Source organism: Mastigoproctus giganteus, chromosome 7 (genome assembly GCF_048544385.1).
Source record: "Mastigoproctus giganteus isolate SK-2022 chromosome 7, ASM4854438v1, whole genome shotgun sequence".
Lineage (NCBI taxonomy): Eukaryota > Metazoa > Arthropoda > Arachnida > Uropygi > Thelyphonidae > Mastigoproctus > Mastigoproctus giganteus.
The window spans coordinates 200,110,661-200,133,902 of NC_143581.1; the positions used below are offsets into that span (position 1 = coordinate 200,110,661).

The 23,242-nt window shown below is 37.3% G+C and overlaps 1 protein-coding gene across 2 annotated transcripts in view; it reads left to right on the forward strand.

Moving 5' to 3' along the window:
• Positions 1-10,767: 10,767 nt before the first annotated feature.
• The window catches only part of LOC150083553 (E3 ubiquitin-protein ligase MARCHF8-like), a 130,390-nt gene continuing 117,915 nt past the window's right edge, over positions 10,768-23,242 (forward strand). For both annotated transcript variants that reach the window (XM_090377354.1, XM_090377356.1), the window contains exon 1: positions 10,768-11,432. In XM_090377354.1, coding sequence (XP_090233480.1) covers positions 11,352-11,432 — 81 coding nt within the window. In that variant the 5' untranslated portion in view covers positions 10,768-11,351. The remainder of the gene's footprint in view (positions 11,433-23,242) is intronic.

Below are 23,242 nucleotides of genomic sequence, written 5' to 3' on the forward strand. Positions count from 1 at the left end.
CATTACGACTGACTTCCTGTATATACTGTAATAACAAACACACTACACAGAACCAGTTTAAGAGGGCCAAGATGAAGATTTAAAACGAGTCGTTTTTTTCGTGGGGTTAATCCATAAAGATTGATTGATACAAATTACCTACATTCTTCACCATGACAAAATCGTTTATTATTTAGCAATATTTAGCACCATGTTACAAATAAGCAAAATTCTGCTGTCTTTTTATAATACATACGAGCTGAATTTTTACAATTCAGCTCGTATGTGCCAAGCCAACTTAAAAATATCTAAATTAGCTCAATTCACCTTTGCGAAAGAGAGAATCAAAAATGGAATTATTATTATTAGCGGTATGGTGCAAGGAAGCCTGAGGCTTATGCTGCACCAGCCAAAAAAAATTCTGAATTAACCTGAGAGAGAGAGAGAGAGAGAGAGAGAGTAGAAAGGAATCGCCAAGAAAGAGAAGAATGATGATATCCAGCTCAGGATCCTGGGTGTGCCAAGCTCATACTCACCAGATGTGAGTCCCTGGGGAAATCAGAGCCTATCACAACGAATTGCAGATAACGAACGTGAAGTCTCACACCAACCTCGGCTTGCCATGAGATGAGGACCTCAACCTTTCAGAACTATTTTTCAAATATGAAAACGAAGACATAGTCGGTGATGTGGGCAATTCGACAAAAACCGACGGGGTTACTCAACGTCGATGTAGTCGGGAGATAGGTCCAATGGTGCCTACAACCAATGCATATCACCAATCTGGGCTTCTGCTCCACCATCGTATGTAAACAGATTTCTGGCAGTCGAGTACTAGTTAATGCGTTGGATGAATAAGGTCATGGGAACCTATTCAACATCTCCTGGCTGTTTTATATGCCAACATAAATATCACTCCCTGGAGACTTCACATAACATTCAACAATATTCTTTTTTTCAGATGCTTACCGGTGTGATTGAAGCCCCAGTCTTCAAGGATTCGTCTCTACTGCACGTAATAATGGCAACCTCAACCTACCGTTACATTCTATACTGTTCAACCAGTCCTGTCCTAAGAATTTCTTTCAAAACAACGCAGTGAACTTTTTTAATTCATTGGCAACAGACCCCGTAAAATACTCTAAATGCAAGCAATACAGAGTGAAGAGTCTATCCGAAGCCCACAGCGTACTTCAATTATAGAAAGGGAGCGCTCCTGATGAAACTCCTCGAATAAAGAGGATGAAACGAGATGTAATAATTAATTAAGAAGTAATATCCTGTAACAAGTGAAATGCAACGTAAAATCACTGTTGAACCTTTACTTTTGTAAAGGTAATGTGAATAATTGCCTCGTAATATTGTCAATAATTGTTTTTTGTAATATTGTAAATAATTACATAATTTGCTTTTTTGTACATCCTTTTAGAATGGTGTTTTTATTTCAGCTTATTTTTAGGTTGGCTTGGAAACCTTGACCTTAACAAGACAGTAAGAATTTGCTGTATTTGCAACGTGGTTTAGTGTTTCTCCCCTCCATGAGTCTTAAATACAAATACAATTCTCAAAATGAGACCTATGACTTAATACTTCAGGACCATTCTCGGGCATTACAGGTCTTACAGGAGAAAATCAAATATTGACTAACTACAGCTCCAATTGAAAAGGCCTTTAGAAATTCCTCCAATCTATGACTGGGCTCTAAACCCAAACCTCGCCAAACGACTGACAAGTGACGAAACCACTACACTGTCATGGAGGACCTTGGGCTTTATTTAATTCAAAACAAGAAAATCGTTATCATGGCTTCCCCCCCCCCCCTTGATAGATGGTGTTGAGTACTTTTTCCTACATATAAACTCCGCGTAAAAGACCTATACCATTATAGATTTTTTTTTATTTCGCATAATGGTATAGGTTCTATATGATCCAACTTATACTTTATCTATCTTAACTGCAAATGATATGCAGTTAAATTTTTGATTTCATAAATACTGTATTGTATTTTCGTCAAAAATAATTAGTTGTAAATTCCTCTGTTTTATGTAGTCGTGCTGGAGTGTAAATAGAACTTTTATTTATTCATTACTATTTTTATCTCTCGGAAGAATTAAAATAAAGTTTCTGTTCTCTGGGACAGAGAAACAAAACATTAAAATAGTTTTATATTATTTATAACAAACATTGAGATAGTTTTATAAAATAACGCTACTTTGCACAGGGGACGAAGTTCCTCGAATGCCAGTGACAGCGCTTAGGTTTAGGCTCTTTAGAAACTAACTACCTTAGTCACATAATCAACATAAAGTAATTAATATCTTTTTTAATCGGATAACATTAATTATTCATTAAAAACTCAAAAGGCACTGCTGTGATCGGTTTTCACTGTCACTGTAGAATAACAGCGTTCCCTGATGGTTAAAAAAAAAAAGAAAAAAAAAAGCAGAGTAACTGTTTGATAAAACCATTTCGATTTTTCAACAATAATCGGCATTGAAATATTCCCCGCTTCTTTACATTGTATAACTAATAAAAGAACATCACTGTATTCGGCAGTCACGTGAGCTAGAATTGTGGTCAACTCAAACGCATGTACTATTGTACCCAAGGATAAGCTGCCAATTTCTTAAAAAGGGGACTCCAGAAGAATTTCAACTAAAAGTTATTCCCGGTTAAGGTAGCCTGTTAATTTTTTCAAACTAATTTTTTTAAGCAAGAAAAAAATCACAAAATTTAATAAGGGATTCGCGCGAGCCTTAAATAATATTAACTATCCAATTCCACTTTGAACTTTACCAAACTATTCACCCAGACCACTGTAGCGAGCAACTCATTAGAGTGATCTATAACACCTTCCTGAAAGTAACCATGGGGATTAACAGGAGGCTGAGTTCAAGCCTTCAGTTATGCCCCGAAATTTTGTATTTGTGCCTCCTGGTTCACTCTTCTGCAAGATATTCCTCCCCTATTCATTTTACTGATTTCCTTCAAGGCCTTATACAAGGTGCTGCTAAAATGAAACGAGAATCGTTGCTTCTTTACCAACGCCTTATACTGGACATGTCAACAACATCCATATCGTGCTGTAGCTTCCTGTATAGATCACTTTTTGGTTCGTTGCAATCGATTAAGTTTTGATTGAACTGTGCCTCTAAGTGAATCAGTTTTCTAACTCTTCGGCGGAAAAACAAGTGATCATAATTTAGGGCAAAGAATTATTATTAAAATTTTTGATTCAATGACAACAGGAGATGAATCCTGGGACTTCCAGTTTGATCTACAAACCAAACGTCAAAGAAAGCAAGAATGTCTCAACCGAAGATCAAGCCCATGCTTGTCGTTTTGTCGTGGTGTTGTTCATCATGAATTTGTCCCGCCAAATCAGACTCTCCACATTAAGAATTTAGGAAGACTTCGTGAAAAAATTCGAAAGACACGGCCCAGTTTATGGCCAGACAAATTGTTCTTGCATCATGACAATGCCAATCTCACTGCGACAGAGAAACGCGTGTCATTTCTCTGTCGAAAATCAAGATCACAACATTGAAGAACCCGCCTTATTCACCAGATCTAGCGCCGTGCGACTTTTTTCTGTTCCTGATAATTAAAATCTACCTTAAAGATAAACGATTTGAGGACTTAGTAGACATTCAGAAGAACACAACCCAGCATTTAAATGTGGCATCTTTCGAGGTCTCCCACTGCTGTTTTAGAACCTGGAAATCGCGAATGAAGTGCTGCATAGAGTACTTTGAAGGGGGTTAAACGTTGAAATTGGTGTAGTATTCATAAAATTTATAAACATCACTTTTCTGAAAGGCCTTGGTACATCTTTTATTCTTCTGCGCAAAATACATAGCATGATGGGTGCATTTTTTGCAATCGCTTTAATTTGAAATTTTTACGCAATTTCATAAGGCTGCGTTTATATTAAATTTAAAATTAGCTACGAGTTGCACTGAATTTAATTTTCAGTATTTAATGTTTGTTAGTAACGCACAACGAACATTATTTGAAAATTTACATGCGGCACTTTGGTGAGCATTTAATTTCTTTGATTACAAATAGTACAACTCATTTCAGATGATTATAAATTTAGTTTGTAGTTTTATAATTTTAGGTACAATCTAATTTGTGTCTCACGCCAATTACGTGTTTACAACTGTTTATATATCGCAAGATTTCCATTTACCATCTGCGAATTCCAAACGATCACGTGATTAAGAAAGGTTAAGCCACCAGTCGATTCTCATCACATAAATTTAAACGCCACTGTTATGATTTTAAATGGCTTTCCATTTTCGTGCTCCTTTGGAAGCTGCCATTAAATATTCAGGTGTTAACATTTATGTGTGTGTACCCGAAATTAATTTTGCAAACAATTTCTTCGAGAAATAAACTAATGACCGACACGAAATGTGTTAAAATGGTTGTATGCCGTGCTGGCTGCCTCCAAGTAAATGCGGATGTAGAAAATGCTCGAGGTGTTCACGTTTAAAGATAACGGGAAGTAACATATATTAAGGAGATGCCGGAGGAAAGGTAGATACGAATGCGTTATTGCCTTAGACCCGCGAAAATAACCGTCTCATTGCTTAGATATCGCTTCGAGATTTTTACTTGCATAGAATTATGAGATTAATATTGAATTTTTAAATTACTACGATTTTTTTTTTTGGCTAAAGTTTACAATAAGGTGCGCACTACAGTGAAAAAAAAAAGAAGGTTAGGTTGTATTACGCCACTAATTCGGGACGGATTCAAGCAATTAATGATAGTCTGGAATGCGCACCTTGTTCTAAAGTTTTACCTTTTTTTTTTTTTTTTTAACTTCCTTAACAATATTCAACAAAATAAAATTTTATATTTAGCAACAATGTAAATTAATGTATTTGGCTTAATGCTAAACTTAAAAGTAATATGACATTCGTATAAAGTGTTCATTGTCTAACGGCCCCTGAGGTTCCCCCCCCCATCTCCGCGTTGTGTACTCTGTGTAGGAGAGAACTCTGTGAAGGCCAGAGATTTTAAAAAAAGGTGTAAGTGTATGGTTATGTCTTGTGATATTATGTTGTTCCTCTGAACTTTTAGCCATTGGGCCCCTAGTAGGACCCACGCTGCCCACACTTTTCCCCGAGGTGACAGGTCAGGCATAGAGGGATCGCAGCAGAAGAGTACTCTGATAGGCCCTGCCACCTAGTTTCCAAGGATTTCAGTGGCTTGTGCCTTAAAAAAAATTTTTCTTAAACGTTCTTAGAAGTTCAGTTAGCCAAAAGAAATTTAGTTAGGTGATGAACCAGAATGGTCGCTATTTTAGATTTGAAGTTAAGTTTAAGTTGAGGCATTACGCGGTGGGTTGAGCAAATTTGGGTGGGGGAGGAGGAAACAGGCAGAATATAGGAACAACAGAGAAGGCATCCCCAAGGTATCAATGGAGGCAGGTCCCACCAGAGGAAGAAGGGGGGATGGCGGAGGGGAAGGGGAGGGGAGGGGACAGGAATCTTCCCCCGCCAGGAGAATGGGAGTAAAGGTACCACGCAAGACAGCATGGTACAGATCACAAAAAGGTGTTTGCAGCGGAGCTGTAAGTTGTCCATTCAGTGGTAAGTCCAGAAGAGGTAGGTGTCAAAGTCCGGTTGGTGTCATACCTGGGATAGTGGTTCCGTCCGTGAAAGTCAAAGAATCAGGTTAATTGTCCTCCTCTAATTCATCTTCTCAGTTGGTCTTCTTGTTTCTGGTTACAGTCCAAGTCAGTGTCTTATCCGCTGCTGGTATTTTGTTTATTTGGTGATGGTCAAGTCCGGGTTCCAGCGCTATTGTCCTTGCTGGTTTTGATTGTTTAGGATAGCTAACTCAATGTTCCTTCTATGAAACATGTAAATTTGACCATAAAAAGGCTTTTACAGCTTCTCATCGGAAACAGAATTTAATTGTAAACCTGGCTTTACTTAGCCGTGAAGGGGCGTGTATGTATTTTCATGTATCACAATAAAGATTATTTTTAATTTTGTTTATTTTTAACATAAATTTATAAATAAGTGAGCACATTCTCCATGCATATTGTACATGTATTCAGTACAAATAATAACACCCGGATTTTTCGGTATCCAGAGTGTACCGAATAACGGATTATTCTTAAAATTCAGTTCCATTTAATTCAAAATAATCAATAGTCAACTCAAAATAACGGATAGTAATGAACTACTCAATTCAAAATAATCTTTTCGGATTAAAAAATAACTTGTGTCAAAACTAATTAAATGGGAAGTTAAATTCGGTGCAGTGGATCGCAAGACGATGGTAAGAGCTCACCAACTGATGTGAAGACTTACAGATGTCAAGGATGGCAATTTCGTGTTTATATAAACAGCATCAGGAGAGGTGTCTCGAATCTCGACTAGTTGAAGGCTGCCTGACTTTTCATCTCTAAACTTCTCTTTTAAGTTTTTTAAAGCCTTTCGTATACTTTTGCCTTGCAGAAACAAGAATGATAGCTGCAAGGCAAAAATATACAAAAGGCTTAAAAAAAAGAGGACTTTGGGTAATATGGCTAATAATTTGTCCTACCCTCATTTCCTCCCACAGGAGAGTCCAATTCCACTTGGCATGGGCATGTGACACAATGATTTGAAGCAAAGGTCATTTGTGCGAGTGTTTTCTTTATTGGCGAGTGGTGAAACTCAATTTCGATATGTTCTCATCTGGAGAAAACGTGCAAACCTCCCAACCGTCCAATTTTTGAAAAAGAAACTCACTCATTCATTTTACTTATCTCTTTCAAGGCCTTATACACCCCAGTTAGGCCCCACCCTCCCCAAGTTGTTTATGCCTTTTTCGTATGGAAACATATCAAAAGATTTACTAAAATGAAGGCAAATAATGTCAAAATTATTTCTTGCATCCAGTCGCTTTATGACTTCATACTAATTGATCGGGCGAGAGATCTAGCAGCTTCCCTTTGGAATCGAAAACATCTTCAAGAATTTTGAAAGGATCAGGATCGTACGGACAGCCATTATACCAATAATATTCGTTTGTTGGTGATTAGCGTGTTCCCAGATAGCTAAAAAGTCCCACCATGAATTTATAAAACCTGGTACAAACTTATGTTCCTTCCTTCCCCCAAAGTTTTTTTAAGTTTCGGTGCAGAGGAGAACCCCTCATCTCGTCCAAGCAGACTTTGTGACCCGGAAAATTACTTTTGCCATGTTAGAGCTTGTCTGAAAGAAGCAGGCTGATTCAAGCAGATCCATCTACCGGATGTCTGTGAAGAAACAGAAAGTCAGCATGTGAGTGTGTGTGTGTGTGTATATATATATATATATATATATATATATATATATATATAATCGACTTTTTGAAAATTTCATTACCAGGTGCACAAGGTAATTGTAGAATAAACTCCAATTTTCCTACAATAGTTTTGATCAATGTACAGAGATTTGGTTTTACAATTTATATTGTTACAAGACTCTATATGACTTTCACAATCAAGCTTTAAAACATCCATGGAAAACGTTTAATTGTCTAATGGAATTGAGCATATGGCTGTTCAGAACTACACATAACATAAAATCTCGCGATAATACGCCCTGTGCCCAGTAATTACCGAGCACAAGGCGTATTATCGCGAGCTTCTGATCTGATACAATTCAATTCTTTATGGGACTTTCTGTTTTCCTTTTGGGTCCCCTTTCCTCAACTCAGGGCGAAACTGTACCACAGGATGATAAGCCACTGGGGGCGCAGTTCCAAAGGCACTGCGCTCCTCGAAAAAGAGAATATAACTGTCTACTTAAGGGATGCAGGACTTATTCCTCCATCCCTAGGAAGGAAGTAAAAGAAGAAAATATTCAGTATTCTTACAATCAAACAAGAGGTTACCATTCCAGGCCATAATATTAAAGTTCCATAATTACTGACAACATATCCATATTATCCATTATAAGTTAAAGCTCCTTAATTCCAAAATATAAATTCACGATTCACGCACACTACCCTACCAAAAATATTCGGATACTCTTCCAAATGTGGTGAACAGGGTGACCAAGATGTGTACCTATAAGTTACTAACGATGATGTTCGGGCACTTTTTTTTATAGAGCAATGTAAGTAAAAATGCAAACTACAAACACGAAACATAAATAAATCAACAACGATCCATTACTGCAGAATACTGCCTTCTATTTTCATTTATACATTGTATTTAAAAAATATTTTTTTGCGGTTCATCCTTAGCTTTTGAGGACCAGGATGTATAAATATTCAAAAACAGAGTAAGAGATACTGTCAAACTTTTATTCCAACATTGCATATCCATGATAATTAAATTGCCCTTATTGTACAAATTACACAATAAAAACATGAAAATAGGGAAACTTCGTCTAAAAATTCACTCGCTAGTGACTGCTTGCATATATAATTAATATATATATATATACTGTATATAACTTACTTGAGATTTTGAAGGCAAAGGCAGTTTCATTCCTGGAGGGTATACACTCCAAAATCATTCTCAATCATTATTATACTAGTACTGAAGTAATCCTGCATAAGATAGATTTCCTCTTCTAAATATTTAATCTTCTCCCCCTCAAAACACTGAATAAGGTAGCCGTTAATAATCCCTAACACCAAACGACATATAACATGAAACTTTTTTCTAATAAAATCATAATATTAGTACAAATAACTCAAGTTATCCACTGTAAGTCACCTAAATAACTACAGATACCAAACTGTAGAACTTTGAATACTGAAATGAATAAATTTTAGGCATTTATTGCAACACTAAATAGTATTTACATACAGAGTGACCCAACTTCGATTCCACTTCCCTCTATCTTACAAAATCTTTTTCTTTATTTTCTACTGCGCATGACTGAATCTAGTCAAGTCTGTTGCTTGTGAAAAAAAGCAAACGAATCTCGTGCGATATGCACGTGATCCAGCGCCATTAATCCTAGAAACATCCAATTAGTTTCAACATACAGCGTATGATTAGATATAAATAAATAAATATATATGACTCTAAGACAATAACCTAAATAAATAGCAATCTCTCGCATCGTATTGAGCTAGTCTGTGTTATTTATTTATGGTAGGTTTAATATAATATAAACTATGTAAGTCTAATACTTCATCTGATTGATAAATATTTTAAAAATTCTAATTTGTAAAAAGAAAATTGTAACGAGCAACATGGGGGGAATTCTAAAAGACGTCTATAAATTGTACAACGCTAAAAAAAAAAATTGGCTAAAATAAAATAACCTAAATTGAAATTTGGTGTAAATTACCTACAGATCCTGTTTTTTTTTTTACATGAAAGGAAACAACTGGGAAAAGAAGTACACAGTACCAAAAAAAAAAAAGAAAAGAAAAACAGTACAAGAAAATTAGAACACCCACAAAATTACGTGCTGTCTCAGAAAGACTTAAAAACAAATGATTTAGTTAACTAGTCCATAATTGCATAAAATGCGAGATTAACTGATGCACGAAATTGCATACGAGATTACAAATTCTTGAAATATGTCTAATGTAATAATTCTAATATATTTATATATTTATTTTTTAAGAGGAAAGTGCTCTTTAATATTCTTAAATAGAACAATTTTTTTTTTTTTTTTTTTTGCTGTTGTTAAAACAACCATATCCGAGTTCCTAGAATTAATAATAATATTTAAACAGAAATCCTGGGAATTCTTTAGTTTTTGCAAAAATGGATTTTACCTTTAAAAGACAGTTTAAGATTTAAATGAACATACTTCCCTAACTGAGAGGGAGATAGCAGAATAGTGTATGTAAGGTAGTGTGGAAGCTGTTAAGAGAATAATCAGACTGAAACATGAGACAGGTTCAATTTTACCTCAAAGAAAGGGCCGGTGCAGAGGAAAACTAAAAACAACACCCAAAACTGATGCCTATATAATCAGAAGCAAAATAGACCTTCATATGATCCGTTCTGACTTGCACGATTTGGCTTTAATTGGGCTTAAAGAAGATTGTAGAAAAATTCTCTTTTCTGATGAAAGGCATATTTTATATTTTTGAAAAATATTTCTCTTTACATTAATTGCACACTACTACTTATCTATGAATTTACTTAACTTTTTGGGCATCAGAATTAGCGACATCTGGTGGCTAATGAATGGTGTAATATAGATTTTTGGTATAAATATATATTTATAAAAAAAGGGAATAAGTGGAGGACTGGAGAAAAAATTATTTCCATTGCAGTGGTCGTCTGTTTTTAAAACAGAAGTATCTGAGAAATATTTAATTTGCATGTACTTGTAGTGACACCTGGTGGATAATGAATGGTGTAATATTATAGATTTCTGGTATAAATATATTTATAAAAAAAGGGAATAAGAGGGGAAAGGAAAAAATATTTCCATTGCGATGGTCTGTTTTTCAAACAGAAGTATCTGAGAAATCTAATTTGCATGTACTTGCAGACAGTGCATTTAACTACAATTTATTTGAATAATTTCAGTTGTGAAATTATCCGAAAACAGACATTCCAACGAAGTGTTAAACAGCCCATTTACACACCATCTTCCATTTGCTCGGCTGGCTTCTTCTTTCTCGCCGTTTTGCTGCAGTAATCGATTTTACGATTTCTTCCAACACTTATTAAACACGCGTGGCGCCATCTTGCGTCTCCATTAGAAAACTAAAATAATTATTTAGAATTACGACATGCATGCACCAGATGTCGCTAACGGCACCAACACGTTACATTCCAGAGTTGACGTCTGTTAGCAAAGCTTTAAACTGATATCAAATAGAAGGATTAGAACTTTGTAACGGGTTCTTGAATATTCGTGACTATTATGTTTAGTAAGAGCACATGACATTTACGCACCTACAGAGGTGGAAGTATGCGTTCCATATTTACGAGAAGAAAGCCAAGTACCTAAATATAGTGATTGGATGTTGAAGTCTGTGTGGTGTCAGACTGCATCATTTTTTCGGACTTTGCAACTTGGAGAAGAGCTCGCATACTTTTTGTTAGACTCTTTAAACAATCAGAGGTCAAAAATTAATATGAATGAAGGGCGAGCCATAATCTTCTGTTAGAAAAATGGGGCATTCAATTGCATCATCGAACAGCGAACAAGTACAGCTGAGCGTTAAATGGGCGAATAGGAAACATCCCGGCTTTATATTAGTGCAAGGAGCACGGTTGTAGTGCCAGTGAGAACATAGAAAGACGCGTTCTTGAAGGCCGATCAGGGTCGTGATCGTTGGACATCCAATGATCTACGGTGTGTCGGCAGACGAGGAGGAAGAAGAGAGCGGACATGACGGAAGAGGAATACGAGTTGTGAGGATGCTGGGTGAGATAGTGTGAACGAAGAACAATGCCTCTTCAACAGATTCGTGTAACGCCTGCTGAGAGAAAGAACCTCGGAGAGAAAGACCGGGTCAAATATGACACCAAGGTAAGTGGAAATTGGCATTTCTTTTCTCTTTTAGATCATGGCGAAGTGCAACTGGTAGCCAAATGAACTTCTAACGTTTCCTTAAGATAATTTGGGCTGCGTGTGTCTTTCGGTGTGTCTATTTTCGGAGTTTTCCTTCAACTCTTGCTATTTCGCATTTGTGGGGGTATGTTACATAATTTTTTTTCTTTTATTTCCTGCTGAGAAATAACGTAAGGGTTACCATGTACGAAGCTTCCTTAGGAGAGTTGTGCTTTGAAAAAAGAATTTGGCATCAGACAACTCTGCGGCACTCCCCCCCCCCTTGTACGTTCATGTGAATATTCTATAAATAATCAGGTTGCGTTTTCGTTGCTATAAGTAGGTATCAAATTTTTATTTATATATGTATGTATATATATACAGAGATGAATTCTAGCTCCATAGCAAAGATATTTTCTTCTTAATAGAAAAGGAATAGGGAAGTCCTAGCTGTATTGGTCACAGCAAAATGCAGGGAATTAAAATCTGTTACATAATACATTTGGACAATCAACATTTACTGGCATGGGTCCAGCTTAAAAGAAAGGGGAGAAAGAAGAACATGTTTGTCACGTTTTTGGTTTGAAATTTGTTAGGAGTGATTTATTAATACACTTCAGAATAAAATTGTAAACGAAAACTATCGTGACGCATTGTCAGTTTATAAACGTCAGCAAACATCAAAGAAACCATATTAACTTTTTTTTTCTCTCTTTTCCGTTAGCTTAATAAAATATTCATAATTTTCAACACGCGCTACTACCTACTTCTAATTACTACCAAGTTTAAATTTAGAAATCATTTCAAATTTTTCATTTGTCACGGGATTTTTATAATTAACTCTCTCCGTTAATTCCCCTAGAACATGTTATGTGGTTTAAGAAATTCAAGACGAAATAATAATATTCAGAGGGAAATACAAGGTTAAAAACCCTATGATTTATTCAACACTGTTAGATGACATTAATTTTAATCGATCACAGTTCTTGAGGTAGACACTGATAGATTGTCAGAAGGGGGAAAAAAAAAGACATTCAGCGCTGCGTTGTAAACAAAACTGATTTGATTAACGTTTCAAGTATTACAAAGCAATTTTCTCATCAGAGTAAGACGATGACAGTGAAATATTAATGTAATAAAGATTTCAATTTGTTTGTTTACAACACGTTACGAATGTCAATTTCTTTGTTTCTTTTCTTCTTTTCTCTGCTAAAGTCAGTTTCAAATCAGTCATTGGAAAATAAATCGTAAAGTTTATTATAAACTTATTTTAATTCGAATACGAGGAATGCTAATATGAAATGGGTTCTTAAATCCAATCGTACTTGCAGCGAAAATATCAGTCATAATCAGTTGCTATGGTGATTGGTGAATACCTTTCTTTAGAATTTATAAAAATCCTCAGTTCGTGTTCTCATCCTGGAGCATAAACGGAAAATTTATTTTATTTAAATTTCGAATATATCTCGAGTTTATCAGGAGAGTAAAAAAGGATTCGGAATATACAATATTTATAGGGTATTATGGAACGCTGACTTTAGCATTCCTATTAATTTTGCTCATATTGCATATTTTTACTATTAATATGCTCTTTACAGTTCCACTCGCAATGATGGATATTTGCTATGAACCTTGACTGCAATAGAACATGTACGTGGTTAATAAATGTCGTTCTATCCAGGGCCCCCCCACCAATGGGCTGGGGGAATAATAATGAATAATTCTAATGCTTGTACTACAATTGCATTTGAAACGTGCATCTAATAGGGAATTATGGGTCGAAAATCCGTCATCGATTGTTTTTTTTTTAAACGTAGTATAAAAGCGGTAGCTTGTCTTCAACTTCAATGATGTGTAATACGTCAACAGATGGGCAAGGGAAGTAGACATTAAACAAGTATTTCGTATTCTCTATATAAAATGTTTCTACCACCTTTCCTCAAAAAGCAACTGAGGCTATGAGGCGTAATATCTGTAAATTGCAGTCGTTATACTGTCGGTTGGCTTGGATTGGAAATTCCAGTTTTCCAGGCTTTTGTCGCATTGTGTGGAAAAAGACATCGATCGTAACCACTGTGCTACCCTAGGGTATTCTGGTGCATTGGTTGTAACTTATTTTAAGGTCCTCGCGGATAGACAGTGTTGTTCCGGATCGTCGGATAAAGACTTTGGTTTAAATTCCATCTTGACCTAAGAAATTTTAATGGACCCATTTTCAAGCTGTGGCCTCAAGTTATCATCCCCAAAAACTGGCAAATTGACCATAGAATATACCCATCCTCATGGCCTTTTTGCCTCTGCGTATATTCAAAAATAACATCGGCAGTTTAGGTTTATCTTCATTTTGAAAGTATGTTGCTCATAGCTGGTCTACGTGAATGCTTCCCTCTACAAGGCCATTTGACCTCATTGAAGGAGAGGTCATTAAACGGGCTCATCAACTGATACCAGGGATCCTTCTTGAAGCTTTTAATAGCTGCCTGCGTGACGGGGTCTTTCCATCACCATGGAAGGATGCCCTATTAAAGCTGATACTGAAGGGACCATCTAGGCCAAAGAATGAGCCACGATCTTATCGACCTATTGCCCTCCTCCCTGGATTAGGAAAGGTGTTTGAAAGGATGCTGGCGAGACGGATTACTGACTATACTGAAAAAAACTTAGGCTGGTCTGGCAGACAATATGGTTTTACTCCAGGTCGTGGAGCAGAAGATACGCTTGGGGCATTACGAAACTATATATTAGGCTCGAACAGTATGTCCTTGGAATCTTTATTGACTTTGAGGGAGCTTTTGACTCCATTCAATGGAGCAGCGTTCTTATGATGTTGAGACTTGCAGGCTGTTCAACTAAGATCTTTAGGGTAGTAAAAACTACTTCACGCACCGTACAGTGACTGTTAAGTCGTCGGTTGATTTTATTGTACAAGAGGTGACCAGAGAATGCCCACAAGGATCGGTTTTTGGACCACTAATGTTGAACCTAGTTTTGGAGGACTGGTTGCGTAAGGACTTCGAGCATATGGTGGCATATGCCGATGGTCTTGTGTTGCTTATTGAAGGAAATACATGGATGCAACTAGAAACCATGTCACAGCAGGTTTTGCTTGAACTTAATAACTGGTGTAGGTTACATAAACTGATGTATTAGGAACCAAAACAAGGACAATGGTCTTTAAGGATCAATTTTCGAGTAGAAGACCCCCGGTTGTTAGAATGAATGGGTCGAGCCTAAAATCGGCAAGGCAATTAAAATATCTAGGCATTATGTTTGACGGATCTTTGACTTTCAACTCACATGTTACTTATCTATCAGAAAAATTGAGGAAATTTATTGGGATCATTACTCGAATCACTAGAGTTGGCTGGGGAATAAAAGGTAAGGCGCTGAACTTGCTATATGAATGTGTATTTATTCCCATGGTAACGTATGGTGCACCAATTTGGTTTGAACGTGTAAGTGGAAAAGTATTTACTAGAAAGCTGAGTTCCATTTATAGAGTAATGCTTCTTAGGATGTGCATGGCATGCAGAACTGTATCGACCCCAGCTTTTCAGATTGTGACTGGAAAATTGCCTATTGATCTGCATTTATTATATTGCGCATTGGCTTACTTCATCGCCGTGGCATTCCCTGTTCTTTTCTGAATATACAGGTGGACATTTTGGCAGATCCCGGGAAGGAAAGGACAAGAATCTGAGATGATTTAGTAAAAGTCTGGCAAGAGCGTTGGAGTGTTTGTGATAAAGGGCAGATTACACAAAATTGTTTCCAAGATTTAAGAAATGCAGCCTCGATAAAATTCAAATGGTTTGCCTCAAACTTACAAGCTATGTTCTTATTAACTGGTCATGGTTCAATTAATGCAAAGTTGCATGATTTAGGAATTAATGAAAGATCTAGTTGCCATTGTGGCGAAAGAGAATCATGGAACATATTATGTACAACTGTGAGGAGTAATGCGATCTACGAACTGAATTGGTATCTCGGGTTAGTAATCTCAGTCTTATGGCAGAAGGCAGCGTGACAATTCTAGTGGATAAACAGGAGAACGTCTTGCCTTTGCAACTGCAATATTTCTTAGGCGGAAGACTCTTCTGCATCTGGAAGCCTTGGATTTGTAATGCAATATGGTGTATGGCGAATTACCTAGAATTCTGTGAAATCGTGGAGGCTTGAGTCTGCTATATCCACTGCAACTCCAGCTCCTTGTGCTGGCATTTCTGTTCTCCGCAGCTCCTGGCGCTGGTATTTCTGTTCTCGGCAGCTCCTAGCGCTGCTGGCTTTCCAACAGACTGAACAGATGCAGATCTTTCCAATGAAGTTTGGACTTTGTCTGAAATTTAATTATATGTATATTTTATTTTTTATATAATATCGGTGTTTAGATACACCATAGACACTCTTAAAAAAACTACAAAGTAGTTGTTGTGGGCATCATTTGCTCTTTCTCATATTGTGCTCTGCCTTCACGACGAGTTGCCATGATACTGCACTACCTCAAATAAGTAACGCTTCACTAATAGAGAAGACTATTGTTACTTATTCTCAGTGAGTACCACCACCCAGACATATTTCAAGGCTATTGGCCTATCATCAGTGGGTGGGCAGGTACCCTAGTATTGCAGACATGACGACCCAGTTGTGAAGTTAATCGCACAATATGAGAGATGCCAAAAGGTGTATAAGATAATATTTAAAATAATTAAATGCACATGGCATAATACTTTAAGAGTTTAGTATCTATATAATATCGGTGTTTAGATACACCATAGACACTCTTTATTTTTTATGTAATTTGATTATTTTTCAATTTGATCATATCAATCTTTTTTTTGGGCATGGCAGGTTTTTTCCCTCCCTGTACTTGGGCAAACAGGAGAGGGAGTACATAAGAGTACTGCTAAATTATGTGCAACTGACAGCGGGTTGCCATTGGTTGGCTGGGACCGCTTTATGTAATGAATATCAATATCTACAAGATCATTTGCTTATCGGAAGCAGTTTTATTAGAACTGTTACATTGTTCATGTTTTGTCATTGTGTTAAGTAATGGAACAAAGCGCTAACATTAAATTTTGGCTGTTTTTTTTTTTTTTTTTTTTTTTTTTCTATTATAGTGAATAAGGAGCAGTTTAGAGAATAAGGGAGCTGGTTCGTGTTGGATGGAAGCTCCAGAATTTAGGTATAGACGACATTAAAAGATTTGTGACAAAGGAATTGGTGATAGTCAATTTAAATGTGCTTAATTATGTTTCCAACAGCACAATGAGCCATCTCACAACTGCGTAGCTACTCAAGATAATTATATTGAAAAATATCAAACTTTTTTTCATTCTGACATTGGTTTTTGGTTAAATTGACTCCGTCGTCGAACTTGATTGTCAAAGCCTGTACTTCAGGGAAGAGGCTCTCCTCTGAGATTTTAATGTGGACATGTGTTGTGTCTTACGTAAGGCGGCCCCTAAACGTTAGTTTATCTCTGCCATGGTTCTCTGTGATGATATACAAAACGCTGTACAATGGCCAGGAATGAGAGTAGTGCTATGTGTGCATTGTGTGTGTGTGTGTTGTTTAGTGGTTCCTGGCCCTTTGCTACCAGGAAGCAGATCACCAGGAATGCTGCTACCCAGTACCCGTCCACGCCACGAGGAGGCCCAACTATAATATTTCCAGCACCCATAGGTTCAGCAGTCTCCTATAATCACGTATGAATACCACAAAGAATCTCGCATCTACAGGCGGAAGTGTAATAGTAGTGGATGCCAGCAGTTCCCGTACCCAGGAAGCCCAAATCTGGGTACAAGCAGGTGAAAATCCCGTCTCTAATGAACTGGAGACCAGCGAATCCTGCCCTTAGGGGCTAGCATAAAAAGAATATTAAAAAAAAAACTGTTCCCAAAGGGACTAGCATTATTTACAATTTTAGAAAAAAAATTTAATGGACAAAATATTATTACGTTTCAAACAAAAAATAAAATAAATAATAAAAATAAGATTAATTAGATAAAACGTTTAAAAATTAATAATTATTATTAAAGAAAAAGAATTAAAATAATTAAGGAGGAAAAAACCCTCTGAGGTTTTTAAGTAGAGATTGCAAGATTACAATCAGTACCATTGAAATTTAGGTCTTTAGTGGTTGCCCTCGTGGTTAGCATAGTTAATAGATTCGCAGTTCTCCCCACACCGGGTGGAAAAGACCAGAGTTCGAGTCCTGTCAATGACGTGAAGAATTTTTATGGGCCTTTTTTCACAACGTGGCCGAGTTAGTCTGTCTCAGGTGAGGGTAGCATGGTTTTTCGTCCAGGAAACAGAAAATCGACCACAGAACATACGCAATTTACAGATAATATACATGGAGCAATATGGCCCTAGTTACTGGTGCTCCTGAGAGCCTACAACAAAAACTTTAGTGGTTACTATTATAAGATAGTGCCTTTAAATTCAATTTTAGGGGTCATTACTGACGATAAGTGTGAAATGAGCACTTGTTTAAATCCAATCTCCTTCCTGCAACTTTTGGTAACATCGTGGGTAGCTAAGAGATCCTTATTTGCAGTGACCTAAGCGTCCATGGTACTGAAAGCCAGTGAACAATCGATTTGAAACTTTTTACTCCCTTTCTAAACTGGGGAGCTAACGAAATACAACGAAAAGCTTTCACGTTGAAATATAAGTTAGATATTTGTACAAGCCCCTTCTAAGCTCTCCCAGTTCGATAAAACATCTAGCTTTGTCAGTTCTGCAACATTAACTGTAAGTAGTGCAGATGGGAAACGTGGAGCTCTCACTAGGGGTCGATAAATCAGGTGATAATCGGAGGGTAACAAGAATATATTAAAAGATGCCTTAGCTGGGTGTATTATAAATCTTTTTTGAGGTTTCCTTGGGTGGCTATGAGTTTGATCTGATAGCGCAAGGGGAAAAATCGTGTTGGAAGAAAGGAGACGGAGATTTTGAGAGAAGATTTCGAGATTTGTAATTATAAATTTTCCTTATGTGAAAACCGTTTGTGTAATATAGAAAAGGATATTTTTCTCGCGAATCTCCAGCCAATTAATACGCTGTTTAGAAAAAAATACTTATAAAAATAGCTAATATTATCTCTATTTTATAAATTCTAAATTTATATTTTTATAAAATTATTTGAATAATTAAATTTAAGTTTATTATATTATGAAATATTAATTTTAATAGTTAATAAAGGCAGATTTGTTTAAACACGTTTTGTCATGCTTTTTACTCCCTAAGATTATGCTTTTAAGTTGTGATTTGGCGGTTGTATATTTGGCTGAGATTCATTTCGAGTTTTATGCTGATACAGTAGAGGCATGTGATGCAAGAAAGCAAGCTTATGCAGCATTAGCCAAAAAAAAAAAAAAAAAAAAAAAAACATTTCACACATCTATTCCCTCTAAAAGTGTTTGTCCAGTTCCTCTTTGAATTTATTTAAGCTATCAACTTCCTCAACGACAGATGGAACTTTGTTCCAGCAATCAACTGCCCGCTGGCTAAAGGCAAATTTCCGCATCTGTTATACAATTTGAATTTATGTCCCCGCAGGTTCATAGTCTGAGCAAGAGGAAGAATCCCATTAGAATTGGGCCTGCTCAACCCATTCAAGACCTTATACACCTCAAGAGATCACCACGCAGGCGCCTAGTCTCCATATAACAAAAATAAAAATTAATTGGCGTAGTCAGTTTCTCAATAATACATTCAAAAGTGGCCTGTGATCTAGATTTGTGCAATGTGCCATAAAGGTGGACTTAACAATATCGTAGAACCCCCCCCCCATCTCAGGGCTTCTATGGTTCCGGACTTCACGTAGGAGGTAAGAATCACCGCCATGAGTTATAGGAATTGGAGGGGAAAGGCTTGGTTACGCTGTTTTCCCGAGTGCTGGCTCACTCTCAACGATTCTGGGTAGCACAGTAGTTATGACCAATCTTTTCCACGTTGTTTTGAAAACGCCTGGGTTCGAATCCTGTCAAGATGGAAGAGATTTGTGACCTTTTTGTTCGTGACCTCTCTCGTTTCTGAGACATTCGATCTCGGACATGAGTCACACACACACATTTTTCCCTGGGGAAACTAACCTGGTCTTAGATGGTGTTTTGTTTGTAATAACTAAAATACAGAGACCAGAAGAGTATAATCAGATATTCTGTTTAAAATATGAAGACCATATGACAGGACAGATCTCTTACAACCTTTACCAACTCATCTGATGTCTAGGTCAACAAGAAGCTTGAAATTATTGTGTGAAAGAACTTGTCATGATCACGCAAACCGTTAAAGTATTGGAGATTATATTATTGTTCATCCCATACGCTGCTATTAGGTACACTGCAGTGTATATTTTGGTTTTTATAAAACGTTATACAAATAAATAAAAATTAAATTTAAACTGTAAATAATACTGAGAGTAATTAAGTCAGAAGAATGCGGTGTTCTACAACTGCACAGATTATTGTATTCTTTTTATCTAATCGAAACTAGTAGTTCAAACCTCGCTGGAAAGAGGCGTTTATGCAAATTGTAATATCGATGATAATTCTGAATCTCCTAACCAATTTCTTTCGGATCAAAGGTGACGTTTTTGCTTTTCTGCACTCGCTCCTCTGGAATAGAACAGTGTACCTCACTCATCGTAACCTCTGCTACACCCGATCCATCAATGCTGGTGTGCCGCAAGGTGGCGTTTCATCGGGGTTACTTTTTACCACCCTCCTTATTCCGTTTGTGTGTAACAGAGATGATGTCATTACCTACGCCGACGATATAAAGTTCCTAACGGAAATACCACCATCAGCCGACAGGGGAGTGATCACATCGGAAATCTGTAATAAGATCACAGCTTTCTGTAGCCATCTCAACCATTTCGGTCTCAAACTGAACCCCCAAAAATCCGTTATTATGGTTTTTTCTCTGAAGAAGTGTCCCACATCCATACAACCCTCACTGCAGGGTGCAGTTATTCCAAGTGTTACTAAACACAAAGATCTCGGTGTAACCTTCGACCCAAACCTTAGGTTCAACTGTCACATCGAATGTGTTCTACGCAAGATCAACCGAATGCGCTGGATTGCCCGTCAACATCTTCTTCATAACACAGACGCAAGAACCACAATCAGATATCTGGAAACCATTGTGTATCCTACCTTTCTGTATGCCTCTGAAATATGGGCATCCGCAGTACCTTCTCTCATGAAGCCCATCTTCGCCAGTGAATACTGGATATTGAAGTGGGCAACCCACAAACATCGACTCCCCCCTCAGCAGAGGACCACCAGCATGGCCGACCAACTCCAAATCCCGCGGCTGCCTCAAATAATCAGCATGAGGAGAACTGCGACCACAGTCAAAATGCTGGTTGGCAAAATCAACTCCCCTGACTTCTGGGATATATGCCAGTGGCATGTTCCACTTCCTTCCTTACGATCCACCCCTCTTCTTCAGCTACAACGGAACAGGCTGAAGATCAGTGACAGATTCCTACAGTACAAGCCCTGCTAATGATCGGAGTTGACCTGCAGAAATTCGCTTCTGATCGCAATTACAGGCGCTCGTTGGCCGAACTTGTTCCCCTTTTGTTTGGCCCCTGATGTCGACTCATACTGATATCTCCATCTGCTATCTCCTATGAAGCGCATAACGGCACGTCGCAGGCAAATCGACGAACTGTCTCACAAGAAAATGCAATACCGAACATCAACTTGGCACTGTGAAATATTCTGACTTGTGTGAATATGCTTAAATATGTGCTTTGTACATATGAACGTGCACATACCTTGGTGTACTGTCTGCCTCACAACTATGTACATACTCATATCTATTGAATGGCTAATGCTACGTTTTTAATTGTTATGTAATCTTTTATACTGCACAAATTTTTATACTGTACATATTTTTATATTACCATATATCACTGTCAAGCCCCTGGCTTGACAGTGATATATGGTATATGCTCAAATATAATATGCTCAAATTTGTCCCCAAGATTAGCCCTGGGTGCCCCAGGGCTAATCTTGGGGACAAATTTGAGCATATTGTATTTTGGCCGACTACTGAAAAAGTAAAAGGTTAGCTTTTAATTTTTGAAATTTCTAGTTGTGTGCTGATTTATATTGTTCTTTGCACGAGTTGCAAGTCTTAGATTAGTGGCCCTACGTCCACGTCGTCTGGGGCGGGCGGCACGGGGCGAGTCCCCTGCCGGCTAAACGGGCTGAACTGGTGCAGAGGGTTTCGAGGGAATTTATTTTTTGCATTTCCGTGCCCTTTTTCGTTGTCCTAAGTTCTGGGACCCCGGTCTGTTTGACTTGGACTGGGGTTGTTTTTAAAGTTTTAAAGTTTAGAATTGCATTAGAAATTGAATCGTTGGATTGTTGGCTCCTTGCTCTTTGATATTGTAAATATTTTACCACTTGTCATTGTTGACACTTGGTTTTTAAGTGTGTATATAGTGTTTGCATTTTATTTTTTACAATGTCGTCTAGTAGTAGTGAACTGGACCCAATGAGTCAAGAGATAATGTCAGCAGCTTCAGAGCTGACTGAAGAAGAACGAGATGAAATAACTCATAGTATCTTATCTCAAGCACAAGATCTAGCAGAGATAGAAGTCCTAGCAGATAGTTCTCTGGCTGGAACATCGGTGAAGTGCATATCGTCATCGGTTGCTGGAGCTTCACAAATAACACAGAAAGCATCAACCGCTTCTCAAAATGCTCAAAGAAAAAGAAGGGCAAAAGGAAATGAATCTGACGCTAGTACATCAAAAAGATCCTTAAGTAAGAAGCAAAAGAAGGATGACAAGATGAAGTCGAAACATGAAGAGTTCCAATTTGTCCATAATCAGCGAGAACGATTACGGACCTTTCTCTGGGACAAATTAAGTAAGGTTCCAACCGCCTCTATAAGAACTATATTGGAAATCTGGGACCAATTAGAGGCTAAAGCACTTGATGTCTTCACCGAGAATATACTATTGAAAGAAAGGCTCAAGAAAAAGGATGAAAGAAGTAAAAAAGATTCATATGCGAAAGTTGCTAAGAAGGATATTGAGTTTCATGAGAAACCGTCCAAAAAGATTATACTGAAAGCAGTATCGCAAAAATATCAAACAAGTGAGCAAGTAAAAGAAGACGTGCTGAAAGAAATTCGTCCTATTTTGACAGAAGTAAAGGTCAAAAATATAAGAACAATAAGAGATAGAGGTGTTATTGTGGAAACAGCAACTGATGACGATATAGCTAAAATCAAGGGTTGTTCCAAGCTGGACACGCTGGGAATAAAAAGTATGGTTCCAAGATCTATATTACCAAAAGTCGTTATCTTTGATGTTGAAAAGGGAATGAAGAAAGAAGATCTCCCTAAAGAACTTCAGTGAAATGGGAATGAGTGAAAAGAAGTGTTGTGACGGAATCCAAGTATTAACAATAAATAAGACCAAAGACAGGGACACTGAGAACTGGATCGTCCAATTTAGTGCAAGCGTATGGAAAAGGGTGAAGTGCAGATCACGGCTGTTAATTGGTTGGTCGGCTAACAGGTTCAAGGAGATCTTCCCAGTAACCCAATGCTATAAATGCATGATGTACGGCCATGTAGCTAAATATTGTAAGAAAGAAGCGAATTGTGGTCACTGCGGTGAAGTTAAGCACTCGTATAAAGAATGTCCAAATAAAAACAAACAACCAAGATGCTGTAATTGTAAAAGGAATGGGGCTGCGGCGGATCATGCTGCTATAAGCAAAAATTGCCAAGAATACAGCAAAGCTATAG